Consider the following 25,098-nt stretch of genomic DNA (forward strand, 5'->3'; position numbering starts at 1 on the left):
TGTTGAGTTCCTCCCCAGAGCCTGCTGTAGAGGAAATGTCTGAGCTAGTCATGCCCATTTGTCTTTCTGTTCTTGACTCTTCAGCCTTCCTTACCTTGCTCCCACATTACTAAGTTCTCTCCTCACCCTATGTTTCAGCTCTTTTATGTAGTGTTCTCTGTAAGAATCTAAGCTCTTTGGAAGCTTGTTTTTCTTTCTGCTTGTACTTGTATTCCCAGCTCTTAGCACAGAGCCTGGCTAGTAAGTGATTTAATAAATGCTCTATTTACCTAGGTATCTATCTATGTGCCCCTTGGTGAGAGGAGTATCATATATTTAACCCTTAGTGGTAAGGGGGACTGTAGCAAGGGACTAAAGCCAAAATATGATGGAGTAAAAGACCTGGATTTTAAAGTGTGCTTTTATGAGTTATTCAGATAATGAATGTCAAATGGGAAGAGGATTACCACATCTCACCACATAATTGTTGCAGATCTCATGCCAAATTTTTTGCAAAGAAGTGGGGTGCAACCATTATATGAAGCTTTAAAAGTCATGCTGGTATTAAAAATAATTAAAAATAATTTATTGCTAATAACTAAACTGTCTTTGGTCCAATATTAAGATGTATGGAATACTTAGGAATATACGTTAAAATTGAATATTGACAATTCTTGTGCACTGAGAACTCTAGGCATCAGACTTGCAATACAGGCTTGTAGCTTGTGATGTGCAGGAGATAAATGTGTATGCATGTGTTGCTGGTTAGTACACTGCTGCTTTGTTTACCTTTTAAACAGTGGGATGGACAGAATTACACCATGAGATGATTGCACGATGAAAGGTTACAGACCAGTTTTTGGACTGAAAAAACAAAACAACCCAAACCCAAATCTCTGGTGTGATTATTATGTGGTGAAATACAGCAGATTTTCTAGCAGTTCAATAATTGTAAGCTGCTTAGCAGAGTGCTACTATCATTACTATCTCAAGGGGCTGGTAGTGAAACAAAGCGTCATTGGAATGCTGGGGTGTTGTCTATCTGATAGGTCCAAGGATAGTTCCTTCCTATAAAGAGTCTGGACTCTAGAGTGGTATGGAATCTGGAGGACTTTTGGAACATGAGAGAAAGTCACAACCACAGGAGAGGTAGGTCTTGATTATTTGGGGATATTGTGAGTCCTCTCTTTTTCTAACTACTCCTTCCAAACTCATTATCTCTCCTACCCCTCTTAAGATGATGATCCCCCAAGATTCCATCCTTGGCTAGTCTCTCCCCTGGGATTCTCATTCACTTCCATGGGGAGATCATACTCCTACACAGAACTTACAGATCCTTCTTGCTAGTCCTGCCTACTCTTGGCACTGCAGGCCTGTATCTCCCCCTGCTTACAGGACATCTCCCCACCAGCACCTCAGACTCCCTTTGCTCATGAATTCAGAACTGAGTTTACTCATTGAGAGAGGGGTCCTGGAAAGATAAGTGAATTGGGGTCTAGAGACCTGAGCCGGATCTTAGCTTTGAAACAATAGCCATGTGACCTAAGTCATTTCCCTCTAGGAGTGTCCCTGTCTTCATTAGTAAAATGGGGATAATAACACTTTTACAAGATTTTAGTGTGAATTGCACTTTGCAGACCTTAAAAGTTTGAAACCTTGAAAAGAGATTTAAAATATTATTTCCCCATAAAGTCTCCCTTCTTTACCTCTTTTGCTATTTCTCTCTATGGCATTACCACTCACCTACTCTTATATGTTTGAATCTTTTTTTTTTTTTAAATCTTTACCTCCATCACTTCTCATATCTGATCAGTTGTGGCAGGGGTGTCAGATCTTTAACTGCTGAAAAAATTTTTTTTACCTCTACATGTTCATGGTTTTGCTTCTTACCATTTTGTACCTACAAGTGCTATCTTTCATTACCCCAGGAGTGTAGAAGAATCAGTACTGATTGCTATCTATTCCATACGTGCATATGCAGTTTATACTTAGTTATATTAATTAGTACATATTGATGACCTTCTCCAGGCAACCAAATTTTGACATAATTTTCCATAAGCCCTCAGGACGAACAGTGTCAAAGGCCTTGGTCAGATCTACAAACTTTGTGTACAGACCTCTGTTCTGTTCCTGGCATTTCTTCTGGAGTTGTTGGTCAGGAAACACCATATTGACTGTTCCTCTGCCCTTTCTGAAGACACACTGGTCCTCAGGCAAATGCCCATCTTCCAGGTGAAGAATCTGTCTATTAAGGAGGATTCTAGAGAGGATTTTGCCAGCAATGAGTAAGAGAGAGATCCTGCTGTGATTGTCACAGGACAATCTATTCCCTTTACCCTTATAGAGATGGACAATGGAGACATCCTTGAACTCCTGGGAGATAACCACCTCTTGCCATATAACCTGGAAAATTCAGTCAGCTTTTGCATTAGCAATGGTCCCCCTACCTTGTAAATTTCAACTGGAATAGAATCAGTACCAGGTGCTTTGCCACATGAAAGAAGCCTAATGGCCTTCAAAACCTCTTCTTCAGTTGGAAGTTCAGCTAAGGAAGGATTGACTTCAACCTGAGGTAAATGGTCAATGGCCTCAGCATTGATTGAAGATGGTCTATTGAGAACACTATGGAAGTGTTCAGCCCATCTTTCTAGGATCATGTCCCTATCACTAATCATTGTGGCTCCATCAGCGCTGAGTAGTTGTGATGCACCAAAGGTTTTTGGATCATAAATAGCTTTCAGGGAATCATAAAAGTGCTTTGGATTATTACTATCAGCATAAAAGTAAATTTCATCTGCCTTCTTACTGAGCCAGGAATCCTGCATCTCTCTAAGCTTTGCTTGTACCTTGCTTTTGATGGAATTAAATGCTGCCTTCTTAGAAGTGGATGAACTATCCTGCTGGTAAATCCTGTGGAGTTCTCGTTTTGCATTTAGCAGCTTCTGAATTTCCTCATCATTTTCATCAAACTAGTCTTGGTGTTTGAGAGTGTTCTGACCCAGATGAGCAAACGCAGTGCTGTACCCCAAATCTCTGAGAGCTGCCCACTCCTTTTGTGCTCCACTGTTGCCAACTGTGTGTTGGCTCAAATTTCCCTCCAAGTCAGCAGCAAACTGTTCACACTCAAAGAAGAGCTCTAATTTGTTGACATTAATTCTTCTGGTAGTCATTTTGCCTTGGGGGTGGTGTTTTTGATGAATGTGAATATTTCATGATGGCATGTTTGCCCAGGTTCTGGATAATGGACAAAGTTCTCATGCCTTCCCAGTCACCAGTGGAATGAAACAGGGCTGTGTGCTTGCTCCAATGCTTTTTAGCATGATGTTTTCAGCCATGTTGAGAAATGCTTTCAGTGAAGATGAACATGACATCAAGGTCAGGTATCATACTCATGGTAAGTTCTTCAACTTGAAAGGTTACAAGCCAAGACCAAAGTGGAGGGAGTGTAGGTACATGATGTTCTGTTTGCAGATGATTGTACACTCAATGCAGCCTCTGAAGCTGAGATGCAGCAAAGTATGGATCAATTCTCTGCTGCCTGTGCTAATTTGGGCCTAATAATTAACACCAAAAAAACACAGGTGCTCCACCAGCCACCATCACACCATTCCTATGTGTAACCATTGATTGCAACAAATGGAGAAGTTCTGAATGCTGTGGATAAATTCACTTAGCTTGGTAGTGTACTTTCCAGGGATATACACCTTGACAATGAGGTTGATGTATGCATTGCCAGAGCTAGCTCAGTGTTTAGGAGGCTCAGGTGAAAGGTCTGGGAGAGAAGAGGTATTAGACTGACTACCAAATTGAATGTCTACAGAGCCATTGTGCTGACCTCATTGTTGTATGCTTGTGAAACATGGACAGTCTATCAGAGCCATGTCAGGAAACCGAATCGCTTCCATTTGAACTGTCTTAGGAAGATTCTGAGGATCACCTGGCAGGATCAGGTACGAGACACTGAAGTCCTTGCTTGACATTCAAACTATGCTTCAGAGAGTGCAATTCCAATGGTCTGGCCACACTGTTGAAATACAAAATGTATGCTTGCCAAAAAGACTATTTTATGGAAAACTTGCATAGGGCGGGTGATCACATAGTGGCCAGAAGAAACGATACAAGGATGCTCTCAAGATCTCTCTCAAGAACACATGGGAGACACTGGCACAGGACCACTCAGCATAGCATGCCCACATAAGAAAGGGTGCTGTGCTCTTTGAGCAAAGCAGAATTGAAACAGTACAAAGTAAACACGGGATGAGCAAATTTGGGATATCCACCCCAAATATTCATATGGACTATCTGTGCCCAACCTGTGGTACAGCCTTCTGAGCTCATATTGGTCTGATCAGCCACAGTCAGACACACTGAAATTTCACTTTACAATGGTGATGTCATTTTGGTCCTCTTCAAAGATGAAGGGCAACAACCAAACAACCATATTAATTAGTAAGACCTTTATCCCATCATTAGGTTTTTGCATATGCTTTTCCCAATGGAATTAAGTGTTGAAGTGGATAGAACACTAGGCTTAGAATTACCAAGATCTGAGTTCAAATATGACCTCAGACACTAGCTGTGTGACCCAGGACAATTCTTTTAACCTCTTTTTGCCTTAGCTCCTTATCTATAAAATGTGGACACTTTTGGGAAGGAAACTGCAAGCCACTCAGTATCTCTGCCAAGAAAACTGCATAGACAAGTCCATGGGGTGACAAAGAGTTGGACATGACTGAACAACAACAAAAGGTGGAGGGAAAGAAGCATTTACATAGTACTGGGCAGTGTGCTAAGTGATTTTCCAGCATTATCTGAATGAGATATCTAGAGAGATCCTCACGATGACCCTGCAAAGTAGGGACCCCCATTTTATTATCCCCATTTTACAGTTAAGGAAACTGAGACAACAGAGGTTAAGTGACTTTTCCAGGGTCACACAGTTAATAAGTGCCTGATGCCATATTTGAACTCAGGTCTTCCTGACTTCAGCCCTAGCATTCTATCCACTTTGCCACCCCAGTGCCTACCTGGCACAACATCCCCTCCCCTGCAAAGAAAAACATTAGTAAAATGCCTAAGCAGTTAGGTGGTACAGTAGATAGAGTGCTGAACTTGGAGTCAGGGAGACCTGAGTTCAAATCCTGCCTTAGACACTAGCTATGTGACTCCAGGCAAATCACTAGCCTCATGTTTTTCATCTGTAAGATGGGAACAGTTACCTCTTAGCGTTTTTGTGGAGACCAAATGAGATCACATATTTAAAATGCTATGACGATCTTAAAGAAGTATATAAATACTAATTCTTATTTGGGGAAAAGAAGAAAAAAGAAGATGGTGCCTGGAGATCTGGGTCTGAATCCTAGTTCTGAGCTCTCGGAAGCAAAGGGGTAACAAGAAATGTACAACCTCACTCATGACTATGATCAGGAGAGTACCTCATAAAATCTTAAAGTTCTGTGAAAAATGTGAACGATTATTTCTGGTACATAATAAAATGAAGAAACACAAAGAGAAAGAAGACTGTAGGCCTTCCTGTCCTGTTTCATCCAAGGGAGAGAAGGAAGCTCAGTGTTGTCTCTGTGTTGTCTAGGTGATATCAGAGGCCTGGGAGGAAAAACTCCTCTAACTCCCTGATTTCTCAGGAGTCCAACAGTCTTCTTGCCCTATTGTCTTTCCTTCTGCTTCCATATCCAACCAGAGTGATGCACATGCTCTCAGTCTCAGGAATGAAGCTGGACATTCTCATAGTCACCCATGTGGTCTTTCTGTGTCCCATCTGTAGCCTCAGTCATTGTGACTCTGTCCTCCAGAGGTTGTTTGACCTTCACTTGAGAGTACACAACAGAGAAATCCTGAGATAGAAAGTACATGGATAAAGATCTAGGGTTTGGAGAGACAGAGGGAGAGAAAGGAGAGAGAGGAGGAAGGGAGAGAGAAAATAAGAGAGAGAGCAGAGGGAGAGAGAGAGAGAGAGAGAGAGAGAGAGAGAGAGAGAGAGAGAGAGAGAGAGAGAGAGAGAGAGAGAGAGAGACCAGGGGCAGACAGAGAGGGAAAAGTAGATCTTGAGGGAACAAAGAGCATCTGAGGAAGTTGATTGATTCACCTGGGTGGATGCTAGCATCCAAATGAGGTCATCTGTGGGGGGAAAGCAAATGTTTAGCTGTAGGTCTAGGCAATTATTCTATTTAAAGCCCACTCCCCTGAATTATGAATCCCAGAACCCTGAATCATCAGTTCGTTTCTATCCTAATGATGTTCCACATAATCTGAGTTGAAAAGACAGTTGGTTCAAGCCGCAGCTGAACGGGAATCCGTTCTACAACCTCCTAATGGTTGGTCATGAGGCCTTTGCTTGAAAACTTCTAGTAATGGAGAGCTCACTACCTCATGTGACCATGATTCAATTCAATTAAACTTTTATTAAAAGCTTATTATGTACCAGGCACTATGCTAGATTCTGGACCTAAAAAACATTAAGAAGAAATGAAAAAGTTCCTTCCCTCAAGGAGCTTATATCTTTGAGGATATTAAGGTGTCCCAGTGTCTCTGCAACACCCTAACACACAGCTCTGCACACATTTGGTTCATTAAGAACCAGTACTTGCTGTTATTGTTAGAGAGGGTGTGTTCAAGAGTAGCTGGGTCCAGGTTAACTCCTTCTTAACTTAGGCATTTGTCTGGTCTAAGCCTTCTTAATCACTGTTAGATTTATATAGCACTTTAGAGTTTACTAAGTGTTGTACTGGACAGCTAGGTGGCACTGTAGTGCACAGAGCACTGGATCTTGAGTCAGGAAGACTCATCTTCCTAAGTTCAAATCCAGCCTCAGACACTTATTAGCTATATGACCCTAGGCAAGTCACTTAATCCTGTTTGCCTCAGTTTCCTCATCTCAGCTTGAGAAGGAAACGGCAAACCATTCCAGGATCTCTGCCAAGAAAACCTCAACTGGGGTCACAAAGAGTTGGATATGACTGCACAACAATGAAGTATTGTACACGGGCTACTGGTTTTGATGCTCACAACTACCCTGGGAGGTGGTTGCTATTGTTATCCCCATATTCTGAGGCAGAGAGCAGTTAAGTGACTTGCCCAGGGTCATATAGCTAATAAGTGTCTGAGGCTGGATTTGAACTTGGGTTTTCCTCCAGGTTCACCATTCTATCTAGTATACCTCATAGTTGCCTCTTGATGGGCAGTGAACTTTCCTTGCCTTGGTATGCACTGGCTGGTTGATGCTATATTACAAATGGTTAATTGATTCCTGACTATTTTCAGAGAACATTTTGGACATTTTGTCACAGGTCAGTAGCAATGAGAATTTATGACACAGACAACCCACCAGTCCCTAAATATGGACGCCAATTAGTCAACAAGAACTTATCATCTACTATATGTCAAGAACTTTGCTAAGAGTTGAGAATGCAAAGACAAAAAAAATGTTTTCTCAAGGAGAGCACTTGAACAGTTCTGCTGAGCAGGTTATCTGTGGAGAAGAGACAGCAGCAGGATGGCCAAGAAACTCTTGGGCCGGCTGTGAGGGGGCTAACGTGATTTGGAAGGGGCCAGAATCAAAAGGACAGTGCACAACTCAACATAAGAACCACATCCCATTCTCTCACCTGCATCTTCTCTTTTTCCCTGTGACCTCCAGAGCTCAGAATATGCCATATCCCCGATGTCAGGATTCACTGTAAGTCCTGGGTCTACAAATACTGGGTTGTGTGTTCTAGATTGCTGACCTGGGTCTGTAGATGGAACAGAGGTGAGAATAGGACTTTATAGGTAGGGTTAAATGAATGTGCCAGAAATTAAATATTTATATATAATCCATTATAGAAGAAGGTGAAGTCCTCTCTCACACACACATCCCTGACTCCTCTTTCCAGGAATATCTTCCATCCCCAGAGTGATGTTGGGCATTCCAGAAAAATTCCTTATTTATTGAGAGGCAGCCGAAAGAGTACCGGACTTGGTATCAGAAGACCTGGGTTCAAATCTTGGCATTGCCATTTATTAGCTGTGTAGCCATGGACACGGAGACCTTTAAAATTTGACCTTTAATATCTTTATTATTATGCAATAGGATACTAATAATTATATATCCTTATTAATATGTGATAGGATTAAACTGTATGAACCATGAAGACCTTTCCCTATCTGCACTCTGAAACCAAGTAATGCTGTTCACTTTATGTTAGGGTTGTAAGCTCACATAACATTTCACATTTATATGTTGCTGTAATGAGATGCCAAAGCTACCCACGATACGCAAAGGGTTGGGCAAATGTAGTATCTGCCACCAAGTGGCCAAGATGCTGATTAAGCCATTTACCTACAACAACCCTGGGTAGCAGGTGGTGCAGGTGTGATCAAGCAATTTTTTAGATATGGAACCTAAAGTGCTAGATAAATATGATTTATCATTGGAATCATGATAAAGTAATATTCCTATGGTGCTTTAAAGTTAAAATTATTTTATCTACATTATTTCTTTTGATCCTTATAACTGTATGAGGTAGGTATTATAGGTATTAATAAATCCATTTTACATAGGAGGAAATTGAGGCTTTGAGAGGTTGATTCATTTGCCCATGGTCACACAGCTAACGAGTGTCAGAGGTGAAATTCAAACTCAAGTCTGTCCTGATTCTCAGTTTCTCACTCTTTCCATTAAACCTGGCTGCCTCACAAAACTGTACTCAAGAGGTCCTGTTCTCTGAGGCTTAGCAAAACCTGGGGTAGCTGGTAGGTGAAACAAACAAAATAGTTCGTGTTCCCTTCTCTTATCCCCTTCCTAATTGCCTGGGCTCATGTCTGGAGCCCTTGTCCAATGGAGAAGGCCTTACCATTGACATAGGTTGGTTCTAACTCCATTTGGGTGTCTTGTTGGGATCTTGGGATGGCAGGGTTCCTGTGAGATACACACACATTTTATTTCCTGGCATAATAACAACACTAATTATACATTATTGAGATCAGCAAGGACAGAGCTCTGCAGAAAATGGTAAGTGTGGTGACACTGAGCTTCAGAGAAATTAGCAACCAGAAAGGTATAGAGAGCCTGGTGTGATTCATGGGGTTCTAACACCCACGAATCTGTGTACAGGGGGTGTGTAAGGGGCTTTTTAGGAGAAACAAACAAGTAGTAGGATGGACTAATGATGGCCAAAGTTAGGGCAGCAGGGCAGGCAGCCTGAGGACAGAACCAGAGGGTGATGGTCATTTAGTCACTAAGTACAGCTTTGTCCTACTGACATGGTAGCCACTCTAGTTGACCACTTCACCAAGCAATGTTACTATCTTTGTTCTCCTCCTCCTCCTTCCCCTCCTTTCCCCCACTCCTCTTCTACTTCTCTCTTCCTCTTCCTCCTCATCTTCTTCCTCCTCCCCTCTATGAAAGGCATAAGTTAATGCTTAGAGATGCAATATAAAGACCCAGGTAAATAAGTGTAGCATGTGTCCCTAGTGAATGAGATACTGCTATGCAAATATTTAATCAAGAGGACAAACACTGAACTTTTTAGTTAAGGAAGGAAATCACTAACATATCAGTGCTAGAGATAAGCAGAATGAACACTGCATCTCCAAGTTGGTGAGTGACTTTTCTTTAGGTATCTCAAAACATACAGGACAGGTAGGTGGTGCGGTGAAGAGAGCACTGGGTCTTGAGTTGGGAAGACTCCTCTTCCTGATTTCAAATCTGGTCTTGGACACTTCCTAGCTGGGTGACCCTGGTCAAGTCACCTAACCCTATTTAACTGAGTTTCGTCATCTGTCAAATGAACTGGAGAAGGAAAAGGCAAAACCACTCCAGTATTTTTGCCAAGAAAACCCCAAATGGGGTCACAGAGAGTCACACATAACAGAAACAAGTGAACAACAACAACAAATCCCAAAGCACGTGAAATCAAAAGATCGATAGGTATAGCCCTAGGCATAAAGGACATTTTCCATGTTCCTGGATTGTGGACTTCTAGCAGAGGACAAGAAGTCAGCCACTGAAAGGGACTTGCCTGTGGGGTCCAAGAAAAAAACTTTCTCCTGCAAAGAAAATGAACATTAATGTTAATCAATCAGAAAGCACTGTGTCTACTATAACTCAGATATTGTTCTGATACTGGGGGTATGAAGACTAAAATAATGGTCCAGACACCTTGCCCCTAAGGGGTTAGCCCTCTCCTGGGGAGTGTGAGTAGAGTGAGTGCAGCACTGCAGGAGTCTCACATGAAGCATGGAAACCAAGCCCTGGGTCCTGTCTTGTGCTAGGTTAAACCAAGATAACACAGAGTAAGGGAAAGGGGCGATTCTCACCTGCTAGAAGGTTGGAATTTAAACGAAGCCCTTAGATGTGATTGGGAACTTCACCTTCATCTGAGATGCTGCCAGCTCTGACAGACACTGAATTCTGATTCAACCAAAGTTTTAAGCACCCACCAACCACAAAGCCCTGTGCTAAGCCCTTCCAGGAAATACAAAGGTGGTCTCAGCACCCAAGGAGCTTGTGAAGTTCATAGCATCTTGCATCTGGAGACTGAGCTCTGGAAGGGACCCTGGAGGCCAACTAGACTAGTTCCCTAGTCTTACAGATGAGGAAAGCACTGGTCTGGGAATCAAGAAGACCTGAGCTAGAACCCTGCTACAGTTACCCAAGGGGCTTTGCAAATCTCTTAACTTCTCTCTGCAAAGTGGATGTAATGATAGCACCTACTATCGAATGAGATAATATATGTAAAACCCTTTGAAATTCTATTACTATTTATATTTAATACCATGTAATATATTTAATACTATTATAATAGTATTTATTTCACTATTTATCTGTACTGATGATGATGATGGCAAAGTAGATAGAGTACTGGATCTGGAGTCATAAAGACCTGCTACAGACACTTCCCAGCTGTTTGATCGTGTGCAAGTCAACCTCTGTTTGCCTCAGTTTTCTCATCTGTAAAATGGGAATACTGATAGCAAGAATCTCCCAGAATGCTTGTGAGGATCATGTGAGATAACAGTGCCTGGCACGTAGTAAGCGCTTTATAAATGTCAGGTACTATTATCATTATTATCATCACCCTGTGACTTATGCAAGGTCTTCCAAATAGTTCCAGAAGTAATATCCAAACACTGCTCCTTTAACCTCAGAACTGAGGTCCTTTTCATTGTACCTTCCTAGTTCTCTCTACTGTAAAGGATGTATCCAAAAAGTGCCTGGTATATATCTCTCTTGAATCTATGCTATTTCTCCTTAATGAGATATTAAATTCCCATGACAAAATTAATTCCTTGATAAAATAAGAACTTGTCTGGCCCTGGTTACCATTCCTGCCTCTTTAATCACACAATTAAAATGGCTGGTTCAAAGCCAGTTCATATGCCTGGGTTGTAGACCAGATGAACTACGTCTTTGACTAGTGAAAGAACTGGCAAATGTGAACTCTGAACCACGATTAGTGATCTTTGAAAAAGGTGGAGAATAGGAAGGTGACTTCAGCAGTGGGGTTTTTTTTGGGGGGGCATCTATTTTCAAAAAAGGAAAGGAAATGATGTCTGAACATCAAAGACTAGAGACCCTAACCCCTATTTTTGGCAAAATTCTAGAATATGTTATTAAAGGTATGCAGTTAGTGGAAATCTAAGGAAAAGAAGCAGGGCCCACATGCTTCATGAGACAGTACAGTTTCATCCAGCAAATATCATTCTTGAGTAAGCCCAATTCCTTTTATGATGCACTCACCTGATTTGTAGAAGGGAACAATGCTCAGTTTCCTCACCTGTAAAAATGGGGATAACAATAACACTTCCCCCATAAGGGTATTTTGAGGACCAACTTTATATATGTGTGTATGTATGTACATGTATATATAATGATTTTATATATGTGTATACAGACATACATATACCTATCCATCTGCCTATCTATCTATCTATGTATCTATCTATCTATGTATCTGTCTATCTATTTATCTATCTATCTATCTAAATATATATATGGAGTATTAAAACAGCTAGGTGGCTTAAGGGATAGAGCACTGGGCTTAGAACCAGGAAAACTTTTGTCTTTCTGAGTTCAAATCTGATTTCAGACTAGTGTGGACTCAGACTCAGGCTGTGTGACCCTGGGCAAGTCACTTAACCCTGTTTGCCTCAGTTTACTAATTGGTAAAATGATCTAGAGAAGGAAATGGCAAACCACTCCAGTATTTTTTCCAAGAAAACTCCAAAACGGAGTCATGGAGAGTTGGACACGACTGAAATGACTGAACAGCATCTATCTACCTATCTAATTTATGTATATAAAATTTTGTAAATCTTAAAGCACTTTATTAAAATATCAACCATATTTTTATTATTAGCTGTGATTATACTATTGTTGGGGACTTCATACAGAAATATGGGTTAGTCAGTATTACAACTAAGAGTCTTTGTTGTGAAATCCTAAATACAGGCCAGATTTTCAGGTGAAACTCTGAGTGGGAGAAAAAGCCCAGTATATTTTCCACAGATTGTCATGTACCGGAACAAAAACGGGCCCAGACATTTATTTCCCTCTTTTTGGAAACAGGGATAAAATCTTGGGCATTTGAGACCAGGTCAGGGACTGTAGCTTCATCCTTGGCCCTTCTTATTTGGTTGTTTGCAGATTTTTCATGACTCTATTTGGGGTTCTCTCAGCAAAGATCCTGGAGTGGTTTGACATTTCCTTTTCCTGAAGTTGAGGCAAACAAGATTAAGTGCCTTGCCCCAGGAAGATTCATCTTCCTGACTTTAGGCCTAGAACTCAATCCACTGCACCACCTATATGCCTCTAAGTGCTACTTCCACCAAGGCCCCTTTCCTCCGTGGTTAGATTTATATAAGGTCAAGAGTAAGGAAGTTCTTGCCTCAGAGTGGAGATCCGTGGGGAATTGACAAGTGACCTTGAGGGCTTGTACTCTGAGATTCAGGGCCAAACAAAGGCAAGCTCTGTAAGCTGTATTCAGAGTTGAAGGGTTTGAGGAGAAAATGGGTGAAAAGAGGATTATTTACCTAAGCTTCAATGTCTATTCTCCTAGGGATGGTGTTTGGGGAAGGTGGATGTCAGCATATGGGTCAGAACCATCTCATGGCGTATTCTTAAGCAGAAAAATAAGCTAGATATCCACTAAGAGTCTACAAGCATTTATGAAGCACCTACCATAGGCCAAGGCCAGGTAAGTGTTTAATAACAGTTTAGTGACTGATTGATTGCAAGGCACATTGGGTTAAGTCCTGGGGATAAAAAGAAATGCAAAAGAAAAAAAGACCCTGTCCTTAACGGTCCAATAGGGGAGACAGCTAGATCCATATGAGATATTTAGAGAGTAAATAGAAGGAAATCTCATGGGGGAAGGCACAAGTAGCTGATGGGATCAGGGAAGGTGGGATTTGAGCTGAGTTTTGAAGGAAGTCAAGGATTCTAAGACAAGAAGGTGAGAAGAGTCAACATTCCAGACCTGGGGAACAACAGCCAATACAGAAGTTTGAAGACAAGAGATGGAAGGAGTGCCATGTGGGAGGAACAGTGTGTGGAGGGCAGTAAGGAATAAGAAGGCCTGGAAGGCAGGAAGGAACGGAGCTGGGAAAATGTTTAAATGTCAGACATAGGACTCTATATTTGATGGTTATGGTGATAGGAAGACACTGAAGTTTACTAAGAAGATAATCACTGAGAACACAACTATGATAGAGGGGGGCTGAGGGCCAGCCAGCACAGACAGGCAGTATTATACTGGAGACCCTGGGCCACAGTAAATTGGTAAGTGTTCGCAGAACTTTTCCTGACCTAAAATAAATACTGTACTTATTTCACAATTTCATACGGTTTCAGAATTTGAAGGGACTCCAGACATTGTAATAATTGCTAACATTTGTATAGCTCTTTAAAATTTATAAAACACTTTATAAATACCTCATTCAATCTTTATAACAATCCTTGGAGAGTGGCATTATTATTATCCCCATTTAAGGATGAGAAACTGAGGCAGGCAGAGGTTAAGTGACTTGCCCACAGTCACACAGTAGTAAGTGCCCAAGGTTGGATTGGAACTCAGATCTTCCCCACTCTGGATCCAATCTCTAGCCATCATTCCATCTAGCCCAATTCGTACCTGAACAAGAATTCTCTCTCCAAATATCCAACAAATACTCATCTAAACTCTCCTCAAAGACTTCAGGTGATTTGAAGGGGTGGGGACTGTCTTTGCTTTTCTTATTTGTATCTCCAGCACATAGTAAGTTCTTAATAAATGTTTATTGACTTAGACTATTGATGGGGAAACTATAACTTTCTATTCCACTTTCGTACAATTCTGATTGTTTAGGACATTTCTTTATAAAAGTGAGAATCTGCCTCTGCATTTTCTGTGTCCGGTTTTTCATTCTGTTCTCTGAGATCAATCAGTTTTTTTGATTGATTGGTGAAAGGATGGAAGGGAAGAAAGGAGGATTACATTGTAGGGGACTACAGGGACATTTAGAGACTTGTTAGAAACCTGTAGGGTAGCCTGTGTATTTTAAAAAAAAAGCCTGGACTTCCAATGAGTTAAAGGCCTGGATGATAACATTTGGCTAGCTTCATATATTAAGAGAGCAGTGGACAACTAGGTAGCACAATGCATAAAACGTGGGCCATGGAGTCAGAAGGATGCAGTTTCTGTCAATATGCTGGAGCCAGCTCTTAATGAGAGGTATAATTAAATTTTTTGTGTGAAATATTTTTACTTCAGAAATCTGCAAACATTATAAATCAGGGCTTGATTTATTGTTCTGTTAATTGTCTGGACAAGAAAATAATGGAGAAAATATTAAAAATGCAGATTAAATGTAAAAATGTATCCTGCACACATTTTTAAGAAATGTTGATTTTCCAGAGATGTGGTTGTTAAACATTTACCAGCATACCTCTGGTCTGTTCTGTACCAGTCGTTCAATGAAGGTCTGAAGCCTCAAAGCGACAGTCACTCTGGGCATGAGGCAAGATAGGGATAGAAATTCTGTAAAGGTTAATGAGTAGGGCCTACAAACCTGATTTCCTCTGGGTTCTGAAGTACAACAGAAGGGCAACACCGATGAGACCCAGGAATCCAAGCAGGCCCAAACTGACTCCTCGAGCAATCAGGCCCCTTTCCTTCCTTGAAGGGACTAAGAAAGGAGAGTTGAGTATGAGGTTTGGCGGGGAGAACAGGTCTGAGTATTCCTGAACCAGTATTCCTCATGGTTCAGAATGAAAGAAGATAGACCTCAGGGTTAGGAACATGGGAAAACTTGTGGAATGGGGTTAGAGCTAGGCAGGAGGATACCTGATTCAGCTCATATGCAGGAATACAGGAAATATCCCTTCTGCTTTTGAGCAGCTGAGTCCTAAGATTGGGTTTGGGAAGTGAAGACTTATTATGAAGTCAGGGATGGAATTTGGCAAGATTATTACTAATTTTATTATTATTTATAATAATGTGCAGTATTTTCATATTTGTCCAGTGTTTAGTGATCACCTTATGGGGGTGAGGGACTGTGGGACTCAGGGAGAAGAGATCCAGCCAGTTGCTGAACCATGTCTTCACCATCACCTACCTAGTGACATCACCCAAGACAACAGTGATCCCTAAGGACTCAACCTTGAACATCCCCAGATGATCTATCCTCAGATAAAATGAAGCATGATTGTCATTGTGAGAAATGCCCCACCCTCTTGGGAGGAGGTCAAATGTTCATCCAGGCTATATCAGATCCAGTTCTCTTTATATACCTGTGACAGAGAGTTTCACCCCTTCGCTGAGCTGGGGACCGATGCCATTGTCAGCCTCACAAGTGTAGATCCCAGAATCCTCAGCTGTCAGAGAGAGGTTGAGAAATGCAGCTTCTCCTAACTGGGTCCAACTACTTCCCAGGATTATACCCTGGTGAAAAAACCGATAGAGGATCGGAGTTGTGCCTGTCTCAGCTTCACATCGCAGCTCCACCATGTCCCCTTCAATGGCCTTCTTGATGGTAAGGAGAGGACGAGACACTGGAACTGAGGGAGATAATGAAAATCAGCATCTCAGCTTTAGAAACATGAGCCCTTACTTTTAAGAGCTTCTATTTTTTCTAAATTGTGTACATTTCTTCCACATCCCTTCCTCTCCCAGGGAACCATTTTATTTAACAAAGAATAAATTTTTTCAAAGCAAAAGAGGAAAACAACAAACATAATCAATAAAAGTAAGGTTGTTGTTCAATCATTTCAGATTCCTCATGATGCAATGTGGGGTTTTCTTGGCAAAGATACTGGAGTGGTTTGCCATTTTCTTCTTCAGCTCATCTAACAGATGAGGAAACTGAAGCAAACAGGGTTCATGACTTGCCCAGGAACACAATCTAAGAAGTGTCTAAAGCCAGATCTAAACTCAGAAAGATGAGTCTTGACTCCAGGCCTGGTACTGTACACTATGTCACCACCTAGCTGCCCTAAATTAATATTATTGCAGGGGCTTATTCATTCTCTTCTCCAGATAGCATGGTATCGTGCAGAGATGTCAAACCCAAATAGAAACTGACTCCTGCAGGCAGTTCACTGACATAGAAAACCACAAACTGACAGTATCTATGTTGTATTGTATTTTAATTTATTTTGTCAAACATTTCCCAATTACATTTTAATCTGGCTTGGTTACTCTAGGGAGTTTTACGGGCTACATAAATCTGCTGCCAGTGACTTTTTCAGCTCTGAAGTAGTAATGGTAGAAGTAGTAGCAGTAGTACCATCAGTACTAGTGCTGGTAATGGTGGTGGTGGTAGTGGTGTAGTAGTAGTAGCAGGGGTGGTGATAATGGTGGTGGTGGTAGTAGTAGTAGTAGTGGTGGTAGTGGTAGTGGTAATAGTAGTAGTGGTGTAGTAGTAGTAGAGGTGGTGGTAGTCATGGTAGTGGTGGTTAGTAGTAGTGCTAGTGATAATAGGGGTAGTACAAGTACTAGTAGTGTTAATAGTAGCAGTAGTAGTGGTGGTGGTGGTGGTGTAGTAGCTGCTGTGGTATTATTATCTGCCTCACCGCTTTACTGGTAAGTTTAACTGAGGCAATGTAAAGCACTATAGAATCTATAATTAGATCTATTGTTAGAGACCACCTTTCCACCCTTTTAAAATTGAGGTGGCAGATACAGAGAGAAAGGCACCTTAATGAAGGAGTGATAGAGCCAGGACCTGAGCCCATGTACCCTCTTTCATTCCCATCCTATCAGTGATCCTGTACTGGTCTTCACTGTGTAACTAGATGCTCTAGGAGACATAGATGAGCAGAATGAGGGCGATATAAAGTACATCAATCAAAGGAAGCCCAGTTATTCAAGGCATCATCGAGTGGTTAGAGGAAGGAATTAAATCACTGAGTCAGTTTGTTGGATAGAAACAGGGGAAATAGAAATGATTTAATCTATAGATAGTGAAGGGATTACAACTTTGCTAGGAGTGGGAATAGAGGCCTGGAAGAGAGAGACTACTGTTTGGGTGCTGAGATCAGGAGAAACTCACCCTGAACTACAGGTAGAAAGAATGGCAAGAAAGGAGAAAGCAGAAATTTCTTGGGAAGCCAGGGAGAGAAGAACAATGGCTGGGAATGGGATAGGTGTGTATGGCTAGGCAGAGGTATCTAAAATGAAGTGATCCCTCTGTAAGATTCATTATCTAAGCTAGAGTCTATTTTACCCTTGCACCTGTAGTGTAGGTACTAGGAGTTGCAAGTTCTGTGTTCCAACCCCCATCCTGTCAATAACCAGCAGTGAGACCTTAGACAAGTCATTTGGTTCCTCTGAGACTCAATGTTTTCCTCTGTGAAAAGAAGATGGTAGGTTAAATTATCTCTGAAAACCCTTTTAGGTCTAATAATTCATAGATCTTCATAAACAAAGGGAGCTCTAAAACCATCACTGTTAAAATCAATTTATTAAAATAACTTCCTGAGTGTTACAGGGTTTTTGTTTTTACAGATTAAGCCCTATACACTGGTATATTCAAATAAAAATGGCATTTGGGAAGTTTGTCTATCTGCACCTATTTGTATTCTGAGGAACGTTTACACTTACATAAAGCAATTCTTGTTGCATTTCAGAACATGTTTGCCTCAGTTTCCTCACCTGTAAAATTACCTGGAGAAGGAAATGGTAAACCACTCCAGTATTTCTGCCAAAAAAACCCGGATGGGGTCACAAAGAGTCAGATACCATTGAAAACTACTGAACAACAACCAAGCACTGGTTTTGTTGAGTTGTTGTTGCACTTACTAGTTGACTCTTGTGCTTACAACAGTAATAAAGTGGCTTCCAAAGATTAATATGCCCTCTTGTGGCTGCCCAGAGTGACCTACAGTAAACTTTGAGTAGGATCTAGTTCATGAAGTCATAATGCCATCAAAAGGTTAACTTTCCTCATTTCAAATACTCCTCTTCCTATGAGGGGCCCTGTAGGAAGTAGGGGCAGGGTCTAAATTCCTGAGGCCTCATTCAATGAGGGAGGGGCAGAGAAGTCAGAGAGCCTGCCATGATACCAAACCACCCCACCAGAGGACAGCCTGGATTCCCACAGTTGGAATGGGGATGTACCATCTATCCTGGCTCTACTACTACTACTACTACTACTACTACTACTACTACTACTACTACTACTACTACTACTACTACTACTACTACTACTACTATTACTATTACTTTGCACCGGGAAGGGCCAACATACCTTTCACTGAGAGCATAAGCACCGTACTGAACTGTACTTCTACACCATCGTCAGCCTCGCAGAAATAATTCCCAGCATGTTGTTCAGTCAAGGATAGGTTGAAGGCTGCTGCACTTCCAAAAGGGGCTGAGCTGTTTTTCACGATTTTACCCTCATGATAAAACCGATATAGGATTGGACCTGATGCTCTCTGGGCATCACATCGAAGCTCCACTACCTTTCCCACAAACATCTGTGTCTCAGGGACACTGAAGGTGAGGAGAAGAGGAGAAGCTGGAACTGAGAGAGACAAGGACAAGAGTCAGGGTGACCTTCTGCAGCTGTGACTCACGACTCTCTGGCCCTAGGCATCTGAGGCAGGGAAGGAGCCCTCTCATCAGTCCTGATTTTTGTCTCCTGTGCTCTGCCTCTAGCTCCCTCAGAGGCCTCCCCAAAATCTAAGAAGAGAATTTCCAAAAATTAATCACCTGGACATCAGCCTAGAGTCCTTCTTAACCTTCATACTACTATTTTTCTCACTACCCCTTCTACCCCAAGGGCTCCCATGGTCCCTCTTTGTCCTATATCTCCCATCCTTCCATAACAAACTACCATTTGTTAGGAGGCACCATTACATACAGTGTTTTCCCCCTGATTTCTCCTCTGATTTTTTGTGAAATCTTTGGACACCAGTCCATATACTACTAATTCATCTCCAAAGGAATCCAAAAAATCAATTCGAAAAACATTGTCTGAGAATGAATAGTATGATATGTAATTCACAGAAAAGCCTTATCCTTGGAGTTGGGGGAAGGGGAACTGAGTTCAAATCTCATTGCCAACATTTATTCTCTTATATGACCATCAACAATTTACCCTGCTCCCCTAAATCTCAATTTCCACATCTGTAAAATGAGGTCTATGAACGATCTGTAAAATAAAGATAATAACCTTTCTGCTTGTGTCACAGGCCTCCAGTGAGGAAAGCACTTTGCCAACCTTAGAGCATGAGGTAAGTGTGTGTTATTACTAAGGAACAGAAGAAAGAGATGTAACACTTACTTCTCACAGAGATGCTCACTGGTGTACTGCGTACTGGACTATTGGTATTGTCTGCTGCACAGTAATAATTCCCAGCTTCACTCTTTCTCATGGCCAATATTTCAAACTTAGCCATCAGTAACCTCTGAGTTTTCTTCTTCAGAAGTCTTCCAGTGTCCTCCTTGTGCCAAGAGAATGTGATGTCACCTGTGCCTCCAGCTACTGAACAGAGGAGGATAAGCCTTTGCCCTTCTGTCACCTGACCTCCAGGGGGTTGGATCTCCAAATGGATTCCAGAGACAGGGATTCCTGGGTGAAAATAAAGTAACATATAAGGAGCCTGATCCTTTGAAACTTCAGGTCTGGGGAGGCTGTGGAAGGTGAGGTTAATGGTAGCTACTTGTTGTGTGATTGTAAAATAAATGATATTTGAATTCAAGTTAGAGAAAAAAGATCTTTGCAGGTTTTGATCTTAGAATGTAGGTCAATAGTTAAAAAAATCGAAGGGAAAAAAGTCTTCTCTAGATGTAATAGCATTGAATTTGAAATCAGAGTATCTAGGTGGGAATCCTAGCTTTGCACTTTACTACTTATATATGGTTGGGGCAAGTCCCTTCTCCAATGTGGGCCTCACCTTTTCTACAAAACTCGAGGGTTAGCCTGGATAATCTCCAGGGCCCCTTAAAAGTTCTAAATCCTGAGACATTGGCTTTTGTGTTAGCCCAGGTGAAGGTGTATTTCTGACCTGTGAACTTTAAAATTTTATCTAGTCTAACAATGTCCCATTTCAGCTCTTTTTGACCTTTCTCCTAACCCCCAGGAATAGAGGTGCAGACTATTTCTTGGGCCACTTTGGGGCATTTCCCTGGAAATCCTGATGGACAGTTCATTCTCTCTTAAAGGAATATGGAAGAACAGTGGCAAAGGCAAAGTTTATCTGTTCTCAAAGTTCTATCTCCTTAGGATTGATTATCTGATAGATTTCCTAGTTTCCAGATGCTAGACTCTCAAGATGTCCAACTCTTAGGGGTCAGTGACCTTGCATGTTGGGGATTTGACTATACTTCTGAGTAGAAGTCATCTACTAAATCTCTAGCCAAGCTCCTCTTCCCTCAGTCACACCTCACCTACATCCTGTTCTAGCCAAGGCAAAAATATGCCAGTGGAGGCTAAGCCAATCCGACAGCGTAAGCCTTGGTGATCTTGAGGTAGGAATGGAAATGCTTCTTGCAGATATTTTTTTTTAAAGAATCTCTTCATTTTTACTTTACTCCTTGTGCCCCAACCAAAAGGTAGCCCATTTTTCTAGCAGAGCTGTCATTACCCATTGCCACAGGAACAATGTGGAACTGTGTAGGGAGAGCTAAATGGTCTGAATGGTAGAGTGCAGGGCTGGAATCAGGAAGATCTGACAATTCAAATCTGGGCTTAGACACTTATTAGCTGTGTGACCCTGAGCAAGTCATTTGATGTCTGTTTGCCTCAGTTTTCTTATCTGTAAAATAGGGATAAGAATAGCACCTGCCTCCAATGGTTGTTGCGTGGATCAAGTGAGATCATATTTGTAAGTGCTTAGCACAGTAGGCACAATAAAAATGTTAGCTATTATAATTGTTATTACCATTATCATCATCGTTACTATTAATAATGGAAGTAGTACAGAAGAGATCTGAAATGCATGATGCCTCCCTCTTCTGAACCCTAGAACTGTTAGATTTCTCTCTGACACGTACTCCTCACTTCGATCCTAACGGGAGCACTCCTTTTCACGATGCTGGAGGTCACTGTTTTTGCCTCACAGAAATAAGACCCGGAGTCTTCCTTCCAGACCTTGATGAGCTGCAGTTTGGGAACTCTTTCCTGGTCTGATGAGATGATTCTCTCATTTCTGAAGAAGGAGAAATACAGCTGGGTATCTGCTTTCTCTGGAGGGAGATGGGTCTCACAGCTCAGAGTCACAGGGGTCCCCTCTGCAGGCTGTAAAGTTGTACTCCTCAGTACGGGAAGTGCAAACAACTCTAGAGAGAAAAGATAAGACAGTTTCCAGGGAAGTAAGTTTCAGAGATACTGGGGAGGGAAACCTTGGATTTTTAGCGTAACAAATGACAAATCCAATGTTAGGCCAGAAGACATAATCCTTTTGTCACATTTTCCTTGTTAGTCTCTTCTATCCCAGTTAACACTGACTGATCCCCACTGAGTCAATCCTGTGATGCCCCAGAATTCCAATCCTTAGTCAGCCCGTGAGATCCAAAGACTGCTCATCTCACCCCCTCATAGACTGCTCCAACTCAACCCTATGAGGCTGAAAGTCTTTACCTTGGATCTGGATTGTTACTGTTCGTGTTGTTTTTTTTCCTGACAGAAATGACAAAAATGATGACTTCTTTGCACTGCAGTGATACTGGCCACTGTTACTTAAAGTTGCTTTTGGGATGGAGAAATTTGAGTATTTTTTAAAAGTAGCAAGATCTTTTCCATTCTTATAAAACGTTACTTCAGTAAGTTCTGTCCCCTTCTTTTCCAGGCATCTTAGAATCAGCAAGTCTCCTTCAAACACAGGATATGAGGTCTGTAGAATGAGCTCATCTGTAGGAGACAGAAGGAGACATCAGTCCCTTAGCTTATTCCTGACACCTCTCTCTTTGGTCTTTTGATTTTTCATCTACTGGAAAGAATTGCTTGGGCATACCTCTGAGAATGGCCTGAACATTAATCTGTAATTGTCCCAGTTTTTATAATGTCTTTTATGTTTCCCATAAGACTCAGACTTCTTTTCTCTCCAGGTTGTAGTGACTTCCCTCTTACAAATACCTGTAGAACCATCTGTGGAGTGATTTAAAATCTGAGGACTATCTGGTTCTGTAAACACAGGAACTAAGTGATCTAGACCTAAAGATGGATGGAATCCCTGGTTGTTAAATATTTCAAGAAAGTGTAAGGTAGTAGAGTCATAATTTTATTTCCAAGAAAAATGAGGTTGCTTGCAGGATATATCTATGATCATTTGAGCTTGTGGTTATGGAGAGAAAAACCATCCCATTCTAAAAACGTCCCTTAATGATGCTGCTAGAGAACTGAGGATCCAGTATCATAATTTTCACACTCTTAATCAATAACTGAGTCCCATTCCATACCACTATGTTACTTATACATATATATATACATACATATATGTATATGAATGTATGTGTATCTTGATATATGTCTTTTGGTGCACAGAAGTTCTGATTTTCTCTATCCATGTTTGTTCATAGTGCGGGATCAAAATGTGACCTTATAACCAGCCTGAAGTGAATATTAACATCCTGAAGGCCAAAGCATGGAGTGGAGAAGAAGAGAGCTGCCTGACTGACCAGGTATGGGGAAAGAAGGTCCTGAAAATGAGGATACTCCATTATTGTGCTGTAAGACTTCTAACTGATCACCAGTCCCCAGGCCAGGAAACATTAACATGGAAAACCTAAACCTGGAAGTCATGGAGATGTAGCCTTCTCCCTGGAGTAAGTCTAAGAGGAGGGAACTGAGTCCTTAGAGGAACTGAAACCAATTTTTAGAGACTAAATTAATAGATTTCCACTGATATTTTCTATTTCTACATCACCTACATTGAAAGATTTTAAAAAGAGGAAGAAAAAGCAAATTCAACAAAACCAATCAGTATGTTGAAAAAGTTTGATGTTACATGCATTATTTCAACACCTATGAACTCCAGGTTTTGCAAAGAAGTAGAGGAAAGTACCTTCTCCTATCTCTTTTTTGGGGCCCAAGCTTGCTCTCTTACCTTTTGAAAAATACAAGGATACAGGGTTACTAAGGGGTGAATTCTGGGTCTGGCATTGGTACTGTCCAGACTTTTCCACCACAATGCAGCTAAGGGTTTCTTCAAGGAGTTTCTTGTTGAAGTACCACTGTGTTTCCCCTGTTACACAGGAGTCAAAGCCGTTGCATTTCAGAAAAACCTTTTCTCCTTGAAAGTGAGTGGTCCATGAAGGCATGAGGGAAATCACTGGCTTCGGTATAGCTGATGTGAAGAAGGAAAAAGGGGCAAAGTTGAAAGAACTCACAACCACAGCTGTAGGAGTTAGCATATGATATACAGAAGGATGATTGTCCCTTTTTCTCCATGTATTTTGGGCTCATAGAGGGATCCCTATGCTATTTTCCCCATTTCACCCATCCCAGATGTCACTGATTTTCAAAGGCTGTCTCTCAGCCTGCAGATATCAACTCACCAACTGGGAGAAGTCCGTCAACGTATTTCCAACGATGAAAGAGCATTTTAAAAAAGATATCTATAGGATCAGCTAAGGTCTTCAGGAGGGGAAAGGGCTGAATTAGCTCTTTTTTGGAACTGGCTTGTCAGAAATGATGTCAGGAACTACATTTGATCTCACCTCTCTCCCATCTGTTTCACACTGATAAAGTCTACTCACCCAGTATCATATCGTAGCATCATAGGTTTTGAGCAGTAAGTGACCTTAGAAGTCATTTAACCCTTTACTTTACAGATAAGGGAACTGAAGTACAGAGAGTTTAAGTGACTTGTCAAAGATCATATAGATGTTAAGTATCAGATTTGAATGAAGGTTCTCTGACTCCACAATAGAAATGTATGGCCATTTTGCTACGAAGGGGGCTCAAACACCAGCCACCATTTCCAGAAAAAGAGATATCATAGAATATTAGTACCAGAAATGAGGTCATCCAATCCAAGCTCCCCATTTTATAGATGAGGAAACTAAAGACCCACAGAGTTGTGATTTCCTCAGGGTCACACAGGTGATGTGTACACTTGTGTGTATGTATTAGGATATTTATATAGCTATGTATACATATATATGTACACACATATGTATGTAATATATGTAGGTAACGAACCAATGAATCAATCAGTTAAGCTTGCTACATGCCAGGTACTGTGCCAAGCACATATCTATCTATCTGTCTATCTATCTATCTACCTATCTATCTATCTATCTATCTATCTATCTATCTATCTATCTATCTATCTGTCTATCTGTCTATCTGTCTGTCTATCTGTCTATCTGTCTATCTGTCTGTCTGTCTGTCTGTCTGTCTATCTATCTATCTATCTATCTATCTATCTATCTATCTATCTATCTATCTATCTACCTATCTGTCAATCCTTTGTATGTTGTTAGTGGCAGAGTTGAGTTTAGATTCCAGGTCTAACATCTCTCATGCCCAGTGTATTTTTCAATACACTTCTCCTTCAGGAAAGCAGAGGGAAAAGTGGATAGTTGTGACATCCTGAGAAATGTTGATCTGAGGAAAAGGATTAATGTCATGGTTTTTGGCTCTGTGATCCTGAACTTACCAACGAACAGTTATTTGGAGACCATGAAAAATAAA

General features: G+C 41.2%; 1 protein-coding gene across 2 annotated transcripts in view; it reads right to left on the bottom strand.

Moving 5' to 3' along the window:
- Positions 1-538: 538 nt before the first annotated feature.
- The window catches only part of FCRL3 (Fc receptor like 3), a 33,046-nt gene continuing 8,486 nt past the window's right edge, over positions 539-25,098 (bottom strand). Inside the window, exons 3-14 of one of the 2 annotated variants that reach the window (XM_072647324.1) lie at positions 23,507-23,746; positions 22,042-22,311; positions 21,456-21,740; positions 19,744-20,031; positions 18,703-18,981; positions 15,746-16,012; positions 15,025-15,141; positions 9,996-10,023; positions 8,829-8,893; positions 7,602-7,727; positions 6,083-6,114; positions 539-5,831 (exon numbers count right to left, since the gene is read on the bottom strand). In XM_072647324.1, the coding sequence (XP_072503425.1) occupies positions 5,700-5,831; positions 6,083-6,114; positions 7,602-7,727; positions 8,829-8,893; positions 9,996-10,023; positions 15,025-15,141; positions 15,746-16,012; positions 18,703-18,981; positions 19,744-20,031; positions 21,456-21,740; positions 22,042-22,311; positions 23,507-23,746 (2,129 nt within the window). In that variant the 3' untranslated portion in view covers positions 539-5,699. Of the gene's footprint in view, positions 6,115-7,601; positions 7,728-8,828; positions 8,894-9,995; positions 10,024-15,024; positions 15,142-15,745; positions 16,013-18,702; positions 18,982-19,743; positions 20,032-21,455; positions 21,741-22,041; positions 22,312-23,506; positions 23,747-25,098 lie in introns of both variants that reach the window. The other variant, XM_072647323.1, reaches the window with a different exon arrangement.

Source organism: Notamacropus eugenii, chromosome 2 (genome assembly GCF_028372415.1).
Source record: "Notamacropus eugenii isolate mMacEug1 chromosome 2, mMacEug1.pri_v2, whole genome shotgun sequence".
Lineage (NCBI taxonomy): Eukaryota > Metazoa > Chordata > Mammalia > Diprotodontia > Macropodidae > Notamacropus > Notamacropus eugenii.